Source organism: Anser cygnoides, chromosome 14 (assembly GCF_040182565.1).
Source record: "Anser cygnoides isolate HZ-2024a breed goose chromosome 14, Taihu_goose_T2T_genome, whole genome shotgun sequence".
In the NCBI taxonomy this organism is placed as follows: Eukaryota; Metazoa; Chordata; class Aves; order Anseriformes; family Anatidae; genus Anser; species Anser cygnoides.
In genome coordinates this window covers 14,219,498-14,242,590 of record NC_089886.1, presented here as the reverse complement: position 1 = coordinate 14,242,590, position 23,093 = coordinate 14,219,498, and the positions used below count along the sequence as shown (strand labels likewise).

The 23,093-nt window shown below is 38.8% G+C and overlaps 1 protein-coding gene across 7 annotated transcripts in view; it reads left to right on the top strand.

Moving 5' to 3' along the window:
* RANBP17 (RAN binding protein 17) overlaps window positions 1-23,093 on the top strand; it is a 159,250-nt gene that overhangs the window by 119,871 nt on the left and 16,286 nt on the right. For 6 of the 7 annotated variants that reach the window (XM_048064754.2, XM_048064755.2, XM_066977083.1 and 3 more), the window contains 3 exons: window positions 7,943-8,157; window positions 9,297-9,435; window positions 15,830-15,996. In XM_048064754.2, the coding sequence (XP_047920711.2) occupies window positions 7,943-8,157; window positions 9,297-9,435; window positions 15,830-15,996 (521 nt within the window). The remainder of the gene's footprint in view (window positions 1-7,942; window positions 8,158-9,296; window positions 9,436-15,829; window positions 15,997-23,093) is intronic. The other variant, XM_066977084.1, reaches the window with a different exon arrangement.

The window sequence follows — 23,093 nt, the reverse complement described above, 5'->3', positions numbered from 1 at the left end:
TTTAAAACACATCCATATTGTCATCAGTGTCTGAAAGGGTCACAGCAGTATCCTTCCACTATTTTGGTGAGAAATTTAAAGAAACTGTTCAAGTTTTCTGTGAGTGATTGTCAGTATTTATTCCAGGATTGGACTCGCCACAAAATGAACATGAAAGAGCCCCTAGCGCAGTCAGCTGAATCAGCCTCTTAAAGCAGGGATTTCAAATAATCCAGCTGGCTCTGTGCTGGCACAGATGGGCAGCACTGTTCTGACCAGCACGGCTCAGCTGTGGGCCTTGTGATAAATGTCCTAGGTTAGCACTATTTCAGATTGCTACAGCTATTTCTGAAGTGGTCGCTGGTTTACACTCTGGGAAGGTTTTACTGACCACTATAAGTATTTCACAATTAGTCACCTTTGAATAACTGCTATTAACACTTTCAGCATTTATCACCATTTACCACCAGTTCATGAAATTACTGTGCCAGTGGATAGAATAGATGCAGCTCCTGGAGGTGTGTTGCAAGGATTCATTAATTCAGTTCTGTATGATGCTTTGAACATACAAATCCCTACAAAAATACTGATATTCAGAGATTTTTCATTAATTTCAAGTGCCTTTCTGAAAATCTTAAAACCTATGTTGTGCTTTAAAGGAAAACTTTAATCCATAATACTCTGGCTTTTTAAAATCTATGTTTCTCTTCTAAGCATATGTAATCTTGGCAGACGTATGACGAAGGGTAAACAAGTAAACCAGGTGACAATCATAAAATTCAGTACAGTGTTCGTGAGCAGTATTTCCAGCCCCACGTTCAGAAAAGTGTGATTCTGCGGTACCGTAAGTGCAAGTAACATAAAATTTTCAAAGCGATAGTTGAGATTCTCACATTCAGCATGATTTTATGGTGGAAGCATTAGTGAACAAGCAGAAGATGCACAGTAAATGTCAAGAGATGACAACAGAAAGCGTTTGCTATTTATCTTATCAAGTCAGCCAAACCTCTTGTATGCGCCTGCAGGTCATAAGGAGTTCCTCAAAGTTGATCAAAAAGACTTTTGAAACTCAGGGTAGATTTGATTGTAATCTAAACTACAATAATTACCTTTTTTTTAACTAAGAGAAGCACAAAGTGACTAGATGAGACAGAGGGGAAAAACCAGAAGCAAACATATTTCTTTCATCACACTGTCCTTGTGGAAAGCTCCTTCCTTTCCGTCTCCCTTTCAGTTAATCCACTGACGTAGCAGGTTGCCACAAAGTCTGCCCAGCCTCCTCTTATCACTGGGAAGGTCTTTCCGTCACCTGGAGGCCTGTCTGTGTTTGCTAATCTTGGCAATGCCTGCCTGAACACCGGGCTTGTTACCTCTTTGCTCATTACCTCTCACTTCTCCTGCTCACCCTGCCCTGGGTGGTGAGAGCTCCTCTCCCGTAGCTTAGCAGCTCTTCAGGGTGAGATTTGGCCCTCGCCTTCAGAGAGTGATTCCTAGCCTGGTTGCTCTGCTTTCTTAAAAGAATCTGATGTACAAACCGTAAATGAAAATATGGCGTAATTGTATTGTGCTTCCGTGGGTCAGCAAAATTAAAGTTCATTTTAGAACTGGAATTTTTCTTCTCCCTCGCTTCTGGTGTTGTACAGAAAGTGCTAGTAAAAGTATTTAGAATGATAGAATATCCCAAGTCAGAAGGGACCCACAAGGATCATCAAGTCCAACTCCTGACTCCACACAGGTCAACCCAAAAATCAGAATTCAGGCCGTATGACTGAGAGCATAGACCAAGATACTTAACAACTATGTTCAGAAATTTCACTAGCACCAAACTAAACAAGAAGAAACTTTCCAGTTATGGGTTAGGTATGGTGGGAGTCTTCTTGCTATATAAACCTATAGACACATAAAAAGTTGGTGTGAAATACGTACTGCCAACACTTGGGCAAGGAATTAGTAACTGAAGTAGGGTGGCATCAGATGATTTTACTCACCAGCATCAGAGCACAGTGCACTGGTGGATATTGATTTTTCCTAAGTCTGGACTACACTGATCAAAGCAGTTTTGGATAATGTAAATGTGACCTTTTTAAGGTTATGAAAATGTAGAATTTATGTATGGATTTGTTCTGTTCAAACACAGGGTTGTTGTTTAAATTGGAATAACTTTCTTAAACATCTTGTAGCATGTCACTTTCTGTCCATCTTAAATTTTGCCAAATTTTGCAATGTCTGTTTATGTACACCTAGCACCTCCATTTACCTCATTTATCTTCTGTAAGATAGGTGCTTGGGCTGAAAATAAAGGGGAGAGGAGCAGGATAGAACTGTTTCTGGGGCGTGCATGAATGCATGTGAGCATGGCTGCTGAAATCTATTTCTAATTCTCGTCCAAAGCACACGCATTTTTTTCTCCTGTAGACATGTGTACAATGAGCTCATTTTTGAATGGAGAGCAGCAAAAATCTAAAATGCCTATTTTAAAAATATACTAACCATTGTCAGTTGCCACTGAATAAAAGTATGAAATCTTTGTATTTCTGAAAATTTACCCAGCAACGATACAGTGCAGAAGACAATTCTAAGATGTCTTCACAAATGCTATATGTTCAAAAGATGTAAACCCTGGCATAGGATGCAAAAGGCACTTAGGTAGTCAATTAGCCTCGTTAGGGCTCTGCAGCTGCTTGGCAAAGGGTGTTGTGTGTTGTCCATTATGGCTACAGCCAGGCCGACTGAGTGATTTAAAATAAACAACTGAGGGAAGGAAATTGAAAGGAGTAGGAAGAGTGTAGTCCACCATTCTTCATCCCCAATATATTTCACTTTTAATTCTGTATGTACAAGTCCCCTTACTATGTGTTTTTGAACTCCCAGTGGTGGTATAGGAATGATGTTTCAGTACATCTTGGGACCATCTATTTTTGTTTTGTGGTTTCCTTACATTTTAGTAAACCTCTTGACTTTCATTATAGGAGACCAACATAAAAATAATATTTTCAATATGCTGTTTTTATTTATCTACATTCTGTCATGATATACTTTGATGTAAGTTTTTAATTTTGCTTCAGCTTTCAGCTGTTGTAGCAGTTACTGCTCAAGGTCAGCAATGAGGTTAGCCACAGTAGCACAAAACAATTTCCTGTTCTCGCAGCCCAGGTAGCATTTGGATGTGGATTAAATTTTACCACATTTTCCAGTAGCCAGACACGATTATTTCTAATGAGCTTTAAATTGCTTCTAGAACATGTATTTCAGAACTTAGCGTGGTAATCCATTCAGTGCTAGCAACTTCATAAGGTAGCAGTTCTTCTTCAAAATTTTGCTTAAACTGATCGGTGCTTTATAACAGGTATTTTTAATCAGTAGATTTGCTTAAAAGTGAAGTGCTCACTGTTCTCAGTGGCTGTTCCTCTGCTGTCCTCCCTTCTGCATGGTTCCATAATATATTGCTCTTCATTACTGACTCAGATTTCATAATCTGTTTCTTTTGGCAAATTTATCTTGGCACAATTCATGCTTGTTGTGCTGATTTGAGAGGTTTTATGCATGTTTTGTTGTTGTGGAAGCCTTAACAAATTAGTTTTTGAAGCTTGCTCTCATCTTTGTGATTCATGTTTTCCTTTAGTTTTCTATATGTGGCCACTCCTTTATACTGCCCTAGCATTCTGAATGCCTGGGAAGCATCCATTCAAAACCCATCTTTATGGGACAGTAATGAATAATAGTAAGTATGAAAGGGGAAAAAACAAAACAACAACAACTAAAAAAACAATGCCTTTCCTCTATAAATATGGTAAGTTTTCACAACCTTTATTTAGTCTTACCAGTGTTGTGGTTTTTTTTTTTTAACTTAATCGAATTCACACTTTAAAACATTATTTAGTTGTATTATTACAAATACTGCTTATTGGACTGAATTCTAGAACAAACCCTGCTTAAATGGAACTCAGCCATAAGGAAATCATATCTGTATTATAGCTCCTACTGTAAAAGCAATTAAGCAAGAGAACTGAAAGGGAAGCTGCCTGTCCTGACATGCTCCCACATCTAGGAGGGAGTGAGGGAATGAGCTGTGCAAAGAGCTCTGGTGCATATTGCCTGTGGGATTCTGAGGCATGGTGATGTTATCTTTGGTCAGAGCATCCCAAGATGTTGTTTTAGCTGCCTTTGTATTCCTTCTATGCATGCACTCCCTTTTTCCTACAGCTCCTTTGTTTATTTACTGAGGATTCTTTCAGTAATGTGTAAATTATCAGCCAAATTCAAACCCTTATTTCCTATCTGCCAGTTTTACCCAATATCTTTAAAAATCCTTTTCTTATTCCTGCAGGAATTTAGTATCACCTTAGAGGCTGAAATAGTTTATAATTTTTTGTCAGTGACGTATTGCTGTCAAATGCAGGACAAAAGGTTAAATTAGAAGAGATTCTTAATAATTCTGAAAGTTGGGTTATTTTTAAGAATCTGTAAGATTCAGTTTCTCCTATATAAAAAACAATTTGGTGTAATTTGGATTTATTTGTTTTTTAATACTCAGTCATAACACTGAAACTTTACTAATTAGTCTCTGCAGAGATCTACATTTTGACAGGTGCCATGAATTTCAAATACAATTTAAAAGTTCTGCATATCAAAGGTCATTTTTATGTTGATTTAGTTTCTTTAAATCATTTTTTTTAACAATAGGAGTTTATAAAATTGTATTCCAGTCCTCCACTACGAAGATTATAAATGTAAACGTATCCTCAGTAGCAGAGGAGTTGTTCTTGACCTGATTCCAAGTACCTCCGTAAATTAGTTTATGTTCAGTAGTGTCTATGGTGCGTGAAAATATTCCCCTGAAGCTCCTGCTAAATGTTACAAGTAGACCATTCTTCCTTTTTATCTGGTCAGGCATAGCACTGTACTTCATATTTTTTTCAATAACTAATGCTAAAACACTCGTCTTTGTTGCAGCACAGTATCCATTGACTCACAGGCTGATGGCTTGGGGCACTGGTAACAGGGACCGCGAGGTCTTTCACCTCTGCTGCTAATTTAAAATCAGCTGTTCCTACTCTTAGGCCCTTTTAAAATCAGTCCATGAACACAGAACAGTTCTCTGTGGACTCTGTCCACTTGCACAAAACAGCTTTTAATCTTGGACTAGTCACAAATTCTTCTCAGTGTTTTCATTAGAGGGGATGGGCACTGAATTCCTCCCTGCCATGGCTCCCCAGGGTGAGGCAGTGTGAGGGGCTGGGGTTTGTGCCTTCCTAAATTGAATGTATTATGCTGAGAAATGGATTTAAGATTATAATTATAAGGTGATTTTTTTCTGGTCAAGTAATAAAAACGCTAGAAGATCAGCAGTAGAGTGTAACTCCCAGAATTCATGTTCCCAGGCTAAGGGATTCCTAGTTTTTTTCAACTTCTTTTTTCATCATTCCATTTTTTCCATTGGCTTCCAATTAATTTCCATATTAAGTACATAATTGCCTTGTTGACAACTACTAAGCTCTTTCCATCTGTTGCATATTACACTGAGCACTTGAAGGAGCTGTGATTTCATGGTGTCGTGCTTGGAGAGCACAGCTATTAACTCTGGGCTGGTACCTTCTTGGATGGAGAACTTCTGCGCTTCGGTGTTACTAAAGTAAAGCTTTTCAACAGAAAGTTTAATAGTGGAGAAAACCAGATAAGGTAGCTTACAGCATGCTTACTTTTTTGACTTTTGTCGCAATAATTGTACTCTATTTATATGTAGTGGCTTTCAAAAATAGTGTGTACCTTTCCACTTCATCTCACAGGCCGGTTGATTCATTGGTTGATTTTATAGAATCTGAAATTCACTGATATTCTCAGTAACTAGACTAGGTCATGTCAAAAAGAGTAATGCTAATTAAGATGACCTGGCTGGGATACCTTAAACTGGGCACTAGTGGGAAGCTAAATGCATTTTATTTTCATTTTATATAGGTGTAATCAGTAATGTAAAGTATTACAATAAGTGAATATGCAAGTACACTAAAAGACATTCTTCTTTCCTGCTGTGTCTTATTTTTCAAAAGGGATCGTTTGGATACATGTCATTTGTACTATAACAGAGATTTAACACTGTCTGGAAGGAATTTCTATCCAGTAGCAGTCACTGGAATTGCAGCTTCGTCCCCACTTGCATCATATTCATGTCTGTAACTTTCAGGGTAGTAGAGATGCTTATATATGACCATTTAAAGTATCAAAAACAGTCCGTATTTTCATGCATAAATATTAATTGTTTTTAAATTGAGGCCTCAATTTTGATTGCAAGTGACCATCTTTCCTAGCAAAATATTTGATTCTTCTCCTACCTTCCATAATTCTGTGATGCCATTCCTACTTCTTCGACACCCCAGCTACTACTTCAAAGTAATCCCCGATTGTACTCCCAGTCTTTTAAGTCTGCTCTTCCTTCACAACCTGATGGATAAAATGCTTTGTACTTGCTGAAGTGGTGAAGAACATTAATGTCTTAAATGGTATCATGTTACTTTCTCTTCCTATTTGCGTGAACAATAGCAAACACATGATGCTTTGATCTGCTGTGTTTAGAAACAAGGCTTCTCCCCTCATTTTTCTAATTATATGAGGTAAATTTCTAATTGGCACTAATCCATAATATTAAGAAAAATAATTAAAATAAGGCAGGTAAGTAGAGGTGAAAATCACTATGGGTATCTATGGGGAGAGGCAGTTAAGTATCGAGCCTTAGTATGTATTAACAGTGCTAGGCAACCTGAGATGTGCATCGTGTGATGTCAGGCAAGTTTTCAGGGGTGTATTTGATTTGCCTATGACAGAAGAAAAACTGAGTCATCACAAGTACCTCCCTCATCTGGCAATGTTTGGAATTCTGAACAATTAATGGTGCAGGTCACCTGTGTGCTCCTTGTTCCGAGGTGTCCTAATAGCCGTGACAGCTAGGTCAGATGCTGAAAGCAGGTGAGTTGAGCATCTGATCTGCAGAGTTGTGTGCATTCATTTGTAGGAATGCTTTTAAAAATGCAAGGTTTTGTGTTATTTTCATCTGGTTAAAACTTAACAAGAATCATCTCCTGTTGAGTAGTAACAGAGTGAAGACCAGGTTGGTTTTTTTTGCCTGCTGGGCTTGTCAGGGTTAACGTCAGATGGGGTCAACCTAGCAAGACTATTTAATGATAGAACTGAAGCACTTAATCTTTCCTGTGTTCATTCTACTATTGCAGCTCTGTTTCATTAATTTCCTAATGTTTTTTAAAATAATAATAATACATTTTTGTCATGAAGACAGCCTAACTCTAGGGTGCTGTGAAGATAAGTATTAAATTATTACAAGATCCTTTAAAAAAACTTGGTAATGAGGCCTTGTACAGAGGATTGCAGCGGGACCTGCTGCGCTGCTGCAGAGTGGATCCAAAAGTCACTATTGCCTGGTAATAGCAACAGCAAATATTTACAGTTAGCTGTTATTTTTACAGTATAAACATGGATTTTAATTAAAAAATCATTCCCATCTGTGACTGGTAAAATAGAGGCTTTTGTAATGGACATATTTGTTTTCTGAGGGATGTATTTAGTGTGTGTATACATCAGCAACTATCCCAAGAGATCATCATGCTAATGGATCAAAAACAGGCTTTGTTGCAGCATGAGAAACTATAAAACCATGTGTTGCAACTCTGTTCAGATTAAGGAATTCATGCTGATAGACTCAGTCACGGTCTGGATGTAAATCAACGATGGCAATTCCACGGCTTATATTTTAATTTTTGCATACTAATTCCTTGGTGGCTTTTAAGCTCTAGTCACGCTTATTTAAGAGATCTTTTACGCCAAATGAAGAAACCAATATACTTCTGAATAGTAATGAAAATAAAGACAAAAAATGAGTTTAGATAGTGCCATCAAAATATTTTATATTTGCAGCTGCTTATTTAAGTTTCTCTCTTTCTTTTTATGAAAACAGGTAATCAGATCCTCTCTCTTGGGACTTTGTCAAAAGATCAGGTTTATCCGTTGAAACTCAAGGGCATTTCCATCTGTTACTCTGCACTCAAATCTGCCTTATGTGGAAATTATGTCAGCTTTGGCGTCTTCAAGTTGTACGGGGACAACCACTTTGACAATGTACTTCAGGCCTTTGTCAAAATGCTGCTTTCAGTATCCCACAGTGACTTGCTAGTAAGCAATTACTCATCTTGGGAGTCTTTACGTAAAATATGAAATAACACCACCACAGGCTTTGTATTGTTATAATGAGACAGAGGGATCTAGAACAGCTCAAATGCAGTTTTCAGTTCAATTACTTGGATCTATTTATATAGCGACATCCAAAATACAGGTGTGATAGAACTGCCGTATGAAATTGGAGCTTTTCCAGAATTTTCGTTAAGCTTTTATTGAAAAAGGAGAAATGTAAAATTTTGTTCCTTTCTATACTTCAAAACCTATTTAGGTTGCCGGCGTGCATTGCAACACGTCCTCACGTATTCAGCCGCTCTGCAATTAGTTTCAATCTGTAAATTGTCACTGTATTTTCCATAGAATTTAAAACTTTAAAGTACACCATGTTCCCACATCTCTGTGGGAAGACAGCAGATCTTGTGCAATATCAGCCTTAATTTGAATTGAGGCATTTTTGTTCAGAACTGTCATTTTCCTGCAGGAAGGGACAAATTCTGGATAGTTAATAACCCAAACTTGTGCCTGTCACAAAAAGTCCTTAGAACTGGAAAAGTTTCTCTCAGTGAAAACCAGTTTTTTGGTTGTATAGTAAAGACTACGTATTTGGCACGTTCCTAGCCATCCAAAAATACATGCTTTTAAATAAGGGTCCCTAAGAGTAAGTTATCTAGTTGTGCCAGTCAGGCAAGTGCCTTTTCCTGTGCAAAGCCTGTTACAGGAAATAATTTAAGCACAAAATGTGCATCTCTGAGATGATTTGGGGAAATCTGTGATAAACCTCAGTAAGATTTCCTGCAGAAAGTAAGATACAGGCACCAATCCTGTCTAACTGACCTTCTAAACAGGATGTTACACTACTTTTACTAGACTGAATGCTGTGTAGAGTGTTAAAGTATGACAGTATTATTCAGAACTTGTTTTAAACTAATAGAGTTTATATCCTATGGTAAATTTGAAAAGTTAAAAACTACCAAAGACAAGAAAACATCTTGTTTCTCTAAACGTTCTGATTTAACGGATAAATTAGAATTTATCACATCATAAAAATACGATCATCTTCTGTCATCTGTTAACGTAATTAACATTAGTTAACCATAATATCCATATCAATGTATATCTTTTTTTTTTCCCCCCAGCAATATCGAAAACTAAGCCAGTCTTATTACCCACTTTTGGAATGTGTGACCCAGGATCACATGAGTTTCATTACCAGTTTAGAGCCTCGTGTCCTAATCTATATCCTTACTTCAATATCTGAAGGACTTACTGCAATAGGTAAGCGTTGCTTGCATACAGCTGAAGAAGGAACTGAATATGTAGTTGAAGTTTATTTGTAATTTTTAAAGTGAATGGGGAGATTTTCGAAGCTCAGACCTTTCTAGGACACTCATTCATACTTTAAAAAATGAAAATCAAGTGACAGTGGAAGATGCTGGGTTTTGAACATTTTAAGACTCTTCAGTTAAGGGAGCTAAGTTCTTTTGAACATCTAACCTGTAGGTTTGTGCAGGTAATATTTTAAAATGATCTTTTCTTACAAACCAGAACTAGTAAAATTATTCACTTGCTCCATTAGAATTGTACTGGAAAATCATGCATTTGTTCCTCAGAAGTAAAATATATTAGTATGTCTACAGGAATCTGCCAGGTTTTGTTTTATTTGCTCGAAATAGCTGTTGTATGTTAACAACAAGCTGTTGTATGTTGTACATGCGTATTCTGCACAGCTGTGATATGATTGGAGAAATTTCAGGATACCTTTATAAGTAGAAAAAAGAAACTAGATTTTTAATTATTCAGTACTTCCTGAATGCAATTTAGAGTGGAATCAGTGTAACAGAAGCATACCTGGAGTAACAATGAAAATGCAGCGCTTTGATTGCAGTTCATTTTATTCTCTTGCACAATTTAATATACAATTTTTAACTAGATGACTGTTTAAACATTTGGGGGGTTGATGGGTTTTCTTTTTTGATAGCTTAAATTCATTTGGAATATGGAAGAGGAGACGGCATTTGGGAGAAAAAAAAATAAAACATGCAGTTATATCCTGATGACCTTGGAATACCATGCAGTTATATGGTTTTTGACTGAGAAGCTGTTTAAAACCCTACAGTAGTATGTATTGATTAGGGTGGTTATTAAGGAAAAAAAATAGGAATGTATAACATTAGTGTGTATGGATGTTATTCCATAATAGCTGGTGTTTCTCATTACTGCCAAGTGTCAGTCAGGCCCCACAGGAATGCATGAATGCACCAAGGTTCACAAAGCATTTGCTATGTTAAACACATTCAGCAGTTTTTGCTGCAAGATGGAAACCGCTCTTAGAAAGAGAATGGGTAGTAAATAGCTAAGCAACAGTAGTAAAGTAGTATTCAGGTCACTTTATTATATAATGCTGAAATCCATCTTCTCCCAGATATTTTGAGTGCTTTGTCACCTGTAATGATGGTACAGCAGTTTCTGCCTATCGGCTGGCTCTGCTGCGAGCCTGCCTGTTGATTGTTTGCAAATGGATATGTTGTACTCAATGCTAGCTTGACTGACAGCTACTAGTTTAGTAAGCTCTGTTCCTGATCTCTGGTATTATTCCACATTACATCTCTTCCATTTGAGGTATTGGATATATTCATTTTAATAATTCACTAGCATACCAAGTTTACTTTAACCATCTCTTTGAAACCCAATTTGAATTCATGTAAAAGAGAGAGAAGAAAATTTAAAAGCTATATAAGCTTCAGCTTTCATGTGTTATGTTTATTTTCCACTCTCAAAAAGTGTTGAGGAGGAGTAGGAAAAGTGTGTATTTCCAATTGTAATTTACAAGTCTTGTGTTTTAGGTATTTGGGAGTTGTGTCATGAGGAATTACTAAGTTTTAGGAAAGAAAATGTTTTCTTGTGAGACTTCTATTTGATGAAATCCCTTATTTTCTAATCAGAAGAGTATCAACAAAAAAACCTCACTTTTTATAAACCATATACTTGCTTAGCCAATAAGATTTTTTCATCTTAAGTACCTAAAAACAAGTGCAAATGTACAAGACCAAAATAAAGTGTTTAGGTTTTTTTTTTTTAACTTCACTGACAGCTTGATGCAGTCCATCAAAAGCTATTATGCTTACTTTTTCTTTTTTTTCTACATTTACTCTGATTCCTCCAAAGTCATTTTTTAGTCTTTGAGACTTGCGAGATCTGTCTAAGACCAGGCCGTTTCCATATTGCCCAGAGAGGATGTGGAATCTCCATCCTTGAAAATATTCTAAGATAATCAGCAGGGCTCTGAGCAACCTGTGTGATGTTGACCCTGTTTTGAGCAGGAGCTTGGGCTGGAGGGTTGGTTCTGTTTGGTTTCTGCCACCACCTGTAGGATCCCACTGGTATTTTCCCTAGATTTTCTACTTTCATTCTCTAGCTTTCTAAAATATTTTTTTTCTGTCTAAATGCCTATGCAGCCCTTAATCTCTGTGAACATTTCTTGCACATTAAAAGTAATAAGTACTTACCGTAGTTAGTCAGCTAGAAAATGCTTTTTTATTTTTTTTTTACTTTTTATGTTGAAGTAATAGTGATAATTTTTCCTCAATACCACATTTCTTAATTCTGCAGATATCAAAAAATGATACCAATGTAGGCCTTTATATTCCTCATTTATGTTCTAAAAGTTTTATTTATGTATTGAATAATTTTCCACACTCTTATAATGCCATGTCCAGATGAACTACTTTTTGCTGAGTGTGTAGCTCTTAACTTACAGGTCTTTTAATCATCTCTGGAGTTCGTTACCTCTCAGTGCATTTTCTTAAACTGGTTCTTCTAAATCTTTTATCCCTTCTAAAGTTTTGGTATTTGGGCATTACCAATTGTCAGGCAGTGAAACAAAAATTTGTTTCTTCTGTGTTAGTTGGTCACATGCATCCTTCTGCCCTTAGTAAATGGGTAAGTATACCCAAGTGTTGCCTCTTTCACTGAATTACATCAGTGCCACAAGAACACTGTCAGAATAATAGGGCTCAGGGCTGTGAACCATCTGAGGGGGAATTGTGTTTTAAACTGATTAGAACATATAAGTCATTTTCAGAAATGTTTATAAAAATGAAATAGCTGGCTTTTTATTTTAAAAATTAAATACTGGGAGATCACTTCTGTTTGACAGAAAAAAAGCATCTGTTTTTTCTCTATTCCCTTCACGTGTGTGAAACGTTTGAGATTTTCATTGTTGTCAGCTGTAAGATAAACATTCCCCAAATCCTTATTTCTTAGGAGTGTTCATTCTGAGTAAATACCTTGCTTGATTCCACACTTTATAAATACCATGGAAGAATATGTATTCCTTTGGAAGCCCCTAGCTGTAAATCAGCTGTAATGGAAGCCCTCATCTAAGCTTTTATTGTGAGGATAAACACTCCAATAGTTCTCTTCTAAAGTGTTTACCTGGCTTTTTCACAGCTGACTCAGTGGATCAGAGCCTTTTAATGTAGTCTGCCTGGCATGTTGTCACTAATCTCTGCAAAGCTTTTCTAATTCTCGTATGATTAATAGTGTACTATGCTATTCATTGAGGAAAAACTAAAACATTTTTTCTGTCTTGCTGCCTAATTTAGATGTTAAATTGCTAAATCGTTTTACTTTCTAGGTTTAGTCTCAAAGGCAAATAATGCTGGTATTGAACTGTAAGCGATTGATGGACAGGGAAAATACCACTTAACTCCCTCTCCTTACCTTTATGTGGAAAACAAAACAAAATCTTTTAATTTGCAGAGATTCAGGAAGGTCATTAAACCGTTCAGAAATAATTCCCCTCCAGCATGCCGTTGTCATATTGTTTAGACCAAAAGTTGTTTGGTTTCTTTGTTGGCTTTTTCGTAATAATATAACTCGTTCTAACATACAAGCTCTACTGCCACTTATTTGAGCTAATGGCTAATTGGAATTGCATACGTAATGCGAAAACATGGAGATGGAAAAAAAAGTTCAGATAAAGTCAGCACTGAACACATTAAATGAATGCAAGCTGGCAAAGAAGAAATGAAATAATTAAAAGAGGCAGCTGAACATGATGGTGACTGGCACCAGGGCTGTCGCCCTTGTCCCCTCCCCGCCACCAGCACCTATCCAGCCCTGGGAGCTCAGTTCTGCTGGGCAGAGCTGCGGACCTGCTGCTGGATTCCTACTGCTGGATCCCTGCTGCCCACCCAGAGCTGCTCCTGGCTTCTGCTGCAGCCACGGCCTGCTTGCTTCACAGTCCAGATGATTAGTTCACAGGTGGTGGAGCTGAGCTGACCAGAAATGAGAAGTGTGGTTTGACTGCATTTTTCCTGATTATCCCAAGCTTTTACCTCCATGTCTTTTATTATTCTATCTTATTATGTCTTCTCCATCCATTTCTTCTGTTCACAGCCCAGAAATGGTAGCTCCTTGTTGCACTTGTTCATTCTATTTATTTGGTTGCCTGGCTTGTCTCACTAAGATTTAGTGAGCACGCTAGCCTGCTCCAGCATGAGGTTCCTCATGCCCAGAAGAGTCATTCAAGGGAGTTTGCTTGACGCTCCCTGTCTGTTATATCCTTGCAATCAAAAGGAAAAATGAGTATAGGGAAGCATATTTGATATATAGTTATGGGCAAATTTAAGTAGCTCTTAACACTCATATCAGATTCTCATGAGCAAATGATAGCATAGACCTGTCTGCTGTCCTGCTAAAATCACTTACTGTCGAATGTAAAATATCTACTTGTACAGTATCAGCATGTTTAGAACTACTGCTGTTTTGTAAACTGATGATAGTGATTTACTTTGTATTATTCAATTTAAAAAGAAATAGAGTTAAGCACTGGTTTAGAAATACAGCAGAGCCCTCCTATGAAATATGTATTTTCAAATCTCTCACTTGTTGTTATTGATGGTGATTCAATTCCACTATGAATTGCATTTCTAGTTTATATGCAGGACTGTTTTGGTTGAGAACATGATGAGTGCCAGGTTCTGCAGTCTTTACTTTGGCAAGACTCATAACTTTGAACTCAGCTTTCTGCAGGCAACATTTCTTAGGACTCGGCTCTGCTGAATGCAGTCCTGGGATGCCCAGGGTCAGTCTGAGACTCAGTCGGGACGCTGCAGCTTGTTCCTGGGATCTGATGGACCACGTTCAGCTCCTGCTGCTAAGTCATCTGGCACCTCTGGAAGATCAAGTCTTAGGAGACCTTTTGAGGCTTCTTCAGTAGCAACTGCTTCTTCAGCATTTATTTCAAACTGCTAGCAAAATACAATTAGTTTTTAGATCGCAAAGAGTTAATAATGCTGGCACAGAGCTTAAGGAGTTAAAACAGACACAGATCAAAATACTTCAGTGTCTAGAGGGATGTGTTTAAATGAACACTGCAAGGTTGGCAGGCCTCCAAATTAGCATAGTTTAAAGAATTCAAGGTACATTTAATTGGATCCTTCTAATCCCTTTTCCCTCAGAATGAGCATTTTAACAGTCTAATTCCTTTTGCAACCCCCACACATCTCTTACTCCAGTGGCCCATCTAAAATAAATGCTGTGAACTATAAAAGGCCTAGACAACTACTAGCTGAAGTCATTGGAAGCTGGATGGGGGCCGAAATCCACACGTTTGGATTTGGTTTTGCAGTTGCAGGGAATGTCAGTTCCAGCTAAACCTTGCACCCAGCATGTCAAACCCCTGCAAGTATGCAAAGAGCTTCAGCTCGTGGTGGTGTGGTGAGGAGCTGGTGGCTCATTAACACCGTGGCTCTCATCAGGAGAGATGGAGTGGGGAGGTAAGGTGGCAGCCCCCCTTCTTAGGGCCTGGGAGCATCTCGGGGTCAGGGCAGGAGGAGACAGCAGCTGGACAGGAGAAGGGGCTCACCACTGTTTTGAGGAGTAAGATGAGAGGAGAGTGCGTGAGAAACCAGGACCAGTGCACCGTTGCCATCATGCTGATGCACACAAGTGAACAGAATCCTCTTTCACAGCAGCAGCACAGCAGGCAACACCTAGCAACAAAATAACTTACATAAATCAGGCAGACATATTTACTTTGCAAATAGGTTTAAGCTTTTAATCTCCCTTACTTATAGAAACAGTAACTAAAGATATGAAGTGGCTTTTGCTTATGCTTTTCAGCAATATCCTTCCTTGCTGTCATGACTTTCCGTGTCGGGGACATTCATTAAGTGTTGGTCAGTGACTGCAGTTGCGTTGTTGCCAGCCAGATTTAATATATTTTAACCTACTTGAATTATTAGTTGTTACCCAAAGGGACCACCAGGCTGCTCTATGGTCACCCTCTTACTACCTGGCATGGCTCTTGTCCATTGTGTGCCATCTGACATTGCCAGTGGGCTGTTTGGGGCAGAGAAGCATTGTGAAATGCTGCTTGGGAAAAAGACTGGGCGATGACTCTACTTATTTAACCTCACTTTTTTGGTAAATGGATCAAAACAGAATTTTAGTTTTCAGGAATCTGAAAGGTTTAATACCACTGTGTGCTAATAAAGACAGTCTTCAAAGCAGGTCCATTCATACATCAAAAACAGTCTTGTTGATGTATTGATTAGGCTAATGTCAAGCAGATTATTAAAGTTGAGCTCTGAGTACTATAAAATGTCATTATTAGTTATTCTTTTATGGAAACAATTTCAGAACTGTTTCATTTTTTATGCAGATACAATCGTCTCCTCCAGCTGTTGCGCTAGCTTAGACTACATTGTCACATACCTCTTCAAGCACATAGCTAAAGAAGGCAAGAAGACTCTACGATGTAGAGAAGTTTCACAGGATGGACAAAGATTGTTTAATTTCATGCAGCAGAACCCGGAAGTACTACAGCAGGTGAATTGTCAGTCTTTTCTATGGGATATTATTAATTTTATAATTTTTTCTGATTTGTGGACTTTGCGGTACTGAATGCCAGGGTAGCATAGGCTGTTTAGTAACAGAACAAATCTCCCTGGGCTGGTATGCAACCCAGAGTAGGTTCAGCTGTGTTCTCATGACAACCAAAGATTGAAGATATTTTTTGTCATACTGGAAAGCGTAGATACTGAACTTGGCTGTACAGTATCTTAAAACTTTGGTTTCCATTTTTGCTCAAAAAATGCGGTATGCAACATCATCAATACATTCCTATAGAAAAACGGTGAGGAACGTTCTCTATTGTAGAAGAACAATTTATGGCATTGAACCACAGACTTTGGTAATGAAATGTCTAAATTGAATGGTTGTATGCTATTGAGTGTGAATGTTTACTTTGCAGTAGGTGACTCACAGTTGGATTTTTCAGTTAAAGGTGAATACGATAGAAATTAAATCTCACTTCTGAAAAGGAAGCGGTCGCTGCAGTACTTAGGAAAGATTTCCCCTTCCCAGCTCAGCCAAGTTTATTGTAGCCTGAGTACATTAAGAGGAGATTAGGATGATCTTAGCTACGTTTCTCCACATTTGCTCCATGCCACATTCCCTTAAAATCTCATTAAGCTATTTGAAGATGCATATTTACTAGACTCCTTGGATTCCTAATGCAGTTGCAAAGATGCCATTTCAGGAGACGCGTTCCGCAGGTCTGGAGGCTTTTAATGAAAACGGAAGTTATTAACAAAATGCAAATGATGAGTGTGGTCGTCGTTCTGCTTCCCTAATAGATACGCTGTCATTTGGAAAAAAGCTGGCATACAGTCACCTTCATCACGTGATTATTGTTGTCATTCGTTTACTGGTCTAATTGAAGGTGAAAAGTAACTAATATATTCTTGGCAGTATATTGCATATTGGGAGAATATTAACGATGTTTATTATTGGCATCATTATCAGAATAGGACGATTCCCTTGTCATATTACAAGTGCTCATGTTTTCTCCCCAGTAGGGGTTTCACGGACACTAGCAGTGAAGTCAGCGTTTGGATATGTCAAATTACTCAGCACTGCGCCGTGTGCACTGTGATTTGGGCAGAAAGGACAGAGCAGCAGCCCAGGCGCAGGACTTGGCTGCATCTGTGGCGACCCTAACGTAATACTTTGTGTGTTAATATGCAGTAATCTTTCACTTTACAGCATATGACCGGGCAGTGATCTGTCTTTATTAACTTCAGATTCTGTGGAATATGTTATATTTATTTTGAATGCAGGCTTTCACGTACTCTTTTAAATATTAATGGCTGGTCTCCAGTAGTCAGCATAAATATGATTTGCATTAGCACTAGTCATATCATATTGAGTGCCTCTGATGTCAACTGCTCAGCGGACTAATATCTGACATCATCTCCCGGGGTCACTGACAACTTTGACCTTTATTCTCATGCACAGTTTCTGTAGTCTCAGAAGCTCTTTTGAATTGATTTGAAATTTTGACTCTTCCCTTTATGAGGCAGTAAAATTGATAATTATTCAGATGGGAACTGAGCACTGAGTGAAAAATCAATTCCACCCGCTCTCTGCTGCGTATAAAATTACTTCTGAGTCTGCCGGACTGAACGGATGGCCAAGGTAAAAGCAGCAGGCAGAAATAGTAGAGAGGATTAGCTGGACGAAACTAATAGCCTAAAGGGATGGCTTTTGAGATGAGGGAGTGGGCCGGTTGGGGGTTATTATCAGCAATGATGGGACTCATTGATCATATGTTTACATCAGGTTTCCATTGGGTTATAAATCAGCCCTGAATAGAAACGGAACCCAAGGCCTTGCTTTCTACCAGAGGGACGATGTATTAGATTATTCTCATTTTCACACTCAGATGAAAAGTGAGACATTGATTATTCATCGGCTGGCCATTAAACACTGGTTTTATAGATGATTTGACTATCATGGAAGCTAATGAACAAGGTTGCTGCTTCATAACCAGCGGTTTCAGTTTTCAAGACATCTGTGTCGGTTAAGTAATGCATAACCCTATTAAAAGCAATGGGTTACAAATTGCTTAACAGTGCTGAAAAACTAGACCCTAATGACTAATTGTGCTTAGAGTTTAGAGGGGTTTGTCAGCTCTTTAGACTAAACTGATGCAATGATAACTGCAATTATTTACTAGTTAGAACATGGGGTTTTTCCACCTTGGATCTGTAAAAGTAGTTGGATGATGAAAATTTCCAAGGGCGCTCCAGGAATTGCCCTTCTCAGGTCATCCCGGTAGCTGAGGAGCTGCAGCACGGCTCAGCCCTGCCAGTTTTGCTCCTTGCAAGCAGCAGCAACCTCCGAGCTTGCCTGTGAGCGGCCACTGGGGCCTTTCCCCGGGATGTTTCACACCCTGCGGGCCGGGGGCTCCACGCTGCCCCTGCCCCGAGCCCCTCTGCGAGGGCGTGCGGGGCCGTGCTGCTGGAGGCCCTGCGGGACACGGGGGAACCTGTTGGTTCCCAGCGGTGCCGCGGCCGTTCTGCCTGTAGGTTACAGCCCAGCCTTCGCTCATTGGCAAACGAGGCAATTCGGCATCGGGATACGGCTCAGTAAATAGGTGTATATCCGTGGCTGATGCTCGCATCTTTCTTAGCCCCTGGAGTAGTGCAGTTGTATAATTAAAGCCTATTAATTGATATTTTGTTTGCTTAGGTACATCCCACAGCAGCTCTGTGATTTTTATTTTTTATTTTTTGAAAGAGTAGGTGTGACAGCACAAAGACAGGAGTAATAGGAAGCACAGAAGTGAAACAACTTTAAGGTTTAGGTGTGAGTAGCGGTGTCCTTCCAAAGCCAACAGGGGCTGCTGACTGTGGCCCTGCTTTCTGCTTTGCTCCCTAGGGCGGGCTGTTTAGTCCAAGCTTAATCTGCGAACAACTGCTTTGTGATGATGTCTTACAACTAAACTGAATTAACATGTGTAAAGTAATTTGAGATATATGGGTAGAAAGCAGTATTAAATGTATTACAGTCAGCTATTGCTGTTGCATTGGGTTGTGTTATAAGCACTTTCATAAATAATTTTAAAAGGCTCCCACTGTCATCTCCTGTTATTTCAGGAGCGACTTCCTGATGTCATCTAAAACAGTTCGAGCAAGTGTTTGCTCCACTGTATGAATGAAAGTGTAATTTGGGGGTTTAAAACACTGCCTTTATCTTCCACTGATGCTCATCTTGTAGAGTTGTACACATCAGACTCTTAGTTTTGGTATGGAGAAGTACTGGATAAGCCCATGGACTTTTTTTCTTCAGTAAATTCAAATGCTGTACAAACATTTGGATTAGATCTGACCGGTGATATTCCCAGCCCAGGTGGGCCCACAGCTGGGGGCGGTTGTGCTGAGCAGTTATTTTAGGGCTGTTGGTATGGGGCTGTGCCTGCGCTGAGCCCTTCTGGGGGCTGTAGGTGAGGAGAACTGCAGCAGAGGAAAAGTGGCAGGGATTTGGGCAAGGATCAGGCAGGCAGTAGTGCAGGAAGAGGAGGATGTGCAGCAGCTTAATGCAGGCTGCTCACTGGATCTGAGCACTCATGACTTCCAACTTCAGCAAGTGACAAAGGTGCACTAAATGAAGCAGCCCGGCAGCACTGCGTAGCAAGTGTAAAACAGAAGGTAAAGATGCCAGTTGCAATGAAAAATCAAGCATTACTAGTAAAATAAAAACATATTGTAAAGTGCCACCTTCCTTTTTTCCCTCTTATGCAGTAAAATCAGTTAGGGTTTTGTATTTCAGATAAACCTTGGTGCCATATACAGCTAGTGTAGAGCTATGCACAGTAATTGAAATAAAAACATCCAGAGGAGATGTGTTCATAATGCATGCTTCCTGGCCCTATGCAGGGAAACGTGCAGAAGCACTTGCACATGAGCACATCACAGAAAGAAATCTGCATTGCACTGACAGAGGGCAGTTGTGCAAGGCGCTGAGTGCCTGAGCACCTTAAGCCACATGTTTGAGCATATGCTTAGTTTTAAGAGCAGATCAAACCCGCGGGTACAACTGTTCCTTTGCTTAAAATTAAATGTGTTAAAAGGCTCTGCTTATCAGGACCAGAGTGCTCAGCTTTTGCAGGCTTGAAAGGTATGATATGGCAGTGAAAGGGATTTTCCCTGGGACATCTGTTTTCAACCTCTTAGCACAATTTAGAAATATTATCCAATACTATCATAACTTTCTTTATTAATTGAAAGGGATGGAGATATACCAGCTGTAGCCTAAGCCAGCAGAGACTTGGGTGGCTAAGCAACAGAAAAGGCACCATATTGAGTGAGCCAAAATTCAGTCTCAGAGTCATTTATTTTAACCAGTGACAATACGTTGAGACTCTAGTGTTTCGATTTGATTGATGGTTTAATATCATATATAATTTTTTTAATGAAGGAAACCCATTTAAATATGTTAACATTTGCACTAGTAGTCTCCCATGTACATAACTGCATTTAATCATTACTCTGATTGTTTTTGTGGTTGTGTAATTTGTATCAGCAAAATAACTATGTCAAAGTCATCTTATCTTCATGAAAAATAGGTTACTCTTCTTGTACGTGCTTCTCACTGCACACGTGTAAAGGCGGCAGCGGCCTCAGTCTCCAGAATATTGCTAAACGTATAGCTTTCACTACATGAGTGCTGTCAATTAAGAAATCAAACAATATTAATGAGCTTAGTGTCTTTTCTGATACTGCTTTGTTTAAAGCCCTGTTGTGATTCGTTGTCATGTGAATCGAGTAATTTGATTTTAAGACTTTTAATGTTAAAATGCATCATCATTAGTGATGTATCTGAAGATTTCACGCTCTTAATAATGGTGCTAAATCAAATTGGGCATCTCCTCTTAATCATTCAAGCTGTGCTATAGTTTACACAAACAGTTTTGGGGATGGAGAGAAGTTTAGGGCCACAAAGTAACAAGTATTGTACAGAATTCATGCATGGAAACAAAAAGCTGCAATTCGGCTTGCAGCACAAACTGCTAGAGGTGTCAGTGTTGGATGTGCACCCTCGGGCTAGGCAGCTGGTGTATGTATGCTTTTGTTTATCAGTTACTGGTTTATGTAGCCTTTAGGCCAGCACATGAAACAATCGTTCCTACAGGGTCAGCTGCTGGTCAGAAGCAAAGTAAGAAAAGACCTTGCGTTAAAATGCGTCAGCCATCATTTTAGTGCAGCTGGCACCTGCTACTGGTGCACAGCGGGAGGGTTAAGGGTCAAAGAGGCAGTTGTTCTAAACTCAGTGATGGCTTAAAGGGACTTGTAGATTAATCTGCTTTATTAACTTCTGTATATTAGATAACTATTGCAGTGAATGACAGTCCGTCTTTCTGAATAAGTCCCTTCACCTCTTTCTCTTTTAAATTGGCTTTTGAGTAATGAATATTAAATAGAATACATTTCAGGGTAATTAAATGAAAACATTAGGATGATGTTGTTTTACAATCATATCTATAAGTTTCTTGTATATTTATCTCACATTATTACTGTTCATTGCTTTTTGTTAGCAGAACAGAAAACATAAATGTTTCAATTAAAGAAGAGGAACTGGCTGTATTTCTCAATAACCTCATGCCTTCTGCACTGCATAAATATTTTCAAAAAGCAAATAAGTTTAAGGAGAAGTATAAAAATGTTTTATTCCTTGTTTACTCGGTGCAATGTAATACTTTACATTACTTGGAAATGTTCGATTTCTGCTGGCCGTGGTGGTTTTATATAAAACACTAAGAGGTGCTGGTTAGGGGAAGGGCAAAAAATATTGCCATTCCATAGAATCTAACTAGCGATATGAATAGCACCAATAATTTTGTAAAGTTCACATTATAATTCAAAATCCAGTTAGAAGTGATGCTTGCAGTCTGGAAGAAAGCAATATCTTTACAAAATGGATAGGGAAAGGTAACAATCCATTCCATGGTCTGCTACTGGCAGATTTGCCATGTGAGTAATGAAACTCACTCTCGGTGAACAAACACCCTCCCCTTCCCCCATTTAAAAAAAAATCAAATTTAAAATTCTAGAATAGCAGTGGCTTACAAAGATGTTTAATTGCTGCTGGATACGATAGCAGCGGCCCACCAAAGCTTATAGCAAATGAGATGATGCTTGCATAGAGATCCGGTGCTCGATGAGGCGTTTCGACCTCGTTGGTGTTCGTTTTGAGCAGATGAAAAGGTAGGCGGCAGGTGATGGGGGCTGTTTCGTTGCAGAAAACTTTCTAGTTGGCTGGTGTACACTAAATACCTGTTCTGCTTAACCTTGTTGTAACCCTTTAACCTAGTTCTCAGGACTCTGGGATTGTACCTCAAAATCCATGTTTTTTTTCCAGGCTAATAAATGGTTGCTGTCTTTGGTTTGTGGGGGTTTATTTGTTTGTTTTGTTCCGTTTTGGTTTTTGTGATCCTCAGAGATACTTGGGTTTTCAGGAAGTCCTCTGAGATCATGAAACCCCAAATCTTTTGGGTTTTGTCCTTGTGTTTACTTGTTTGTGGCTCTTTTCACTGAAAATTGAGATTATTTTGTATTTATGTATCTCCAGGAACAGGCATAGTTTTAAAAAATAAAAATAAAAAATCTCAACAGTTTGATGCAATTTGGGAATACTGTTAGCTTAGCTCAGTATAGTTTAGGTTAGCGTAGTGTTACTTCAGCAGGTCTTTGCGATGCTTTGCTGGGCACACGAGGGACAAGAGGCAGCTAGCTATTGCAGGAGCGATACACACAAAGGACTCCTGCACAACACAGTATCTGACCTTTCAGTATAACTGTGTTTCTCGATTCGTGATTCATTTCCCTTTAAAAAAAAAATTAAAAATGAAGTGTGTGCAGCCATCCTTTAAAATCTTTTTAGTGTGACAAGTAAAGTAATCTTCCATTGATACTTAAAAGTCCATCTGCAGAAATTCAGGGAGAATGTTGAGAGAGACGCAATATCTATTGAAATGTTGAGTGTCAAACTGCCAGGGTAATGTATTTAGTATGAAATATAATATTCAGTGCATTTTGTTTTGATGACTGCATGAAATAGCCTTGTGCTCTTATCCTTTGTTG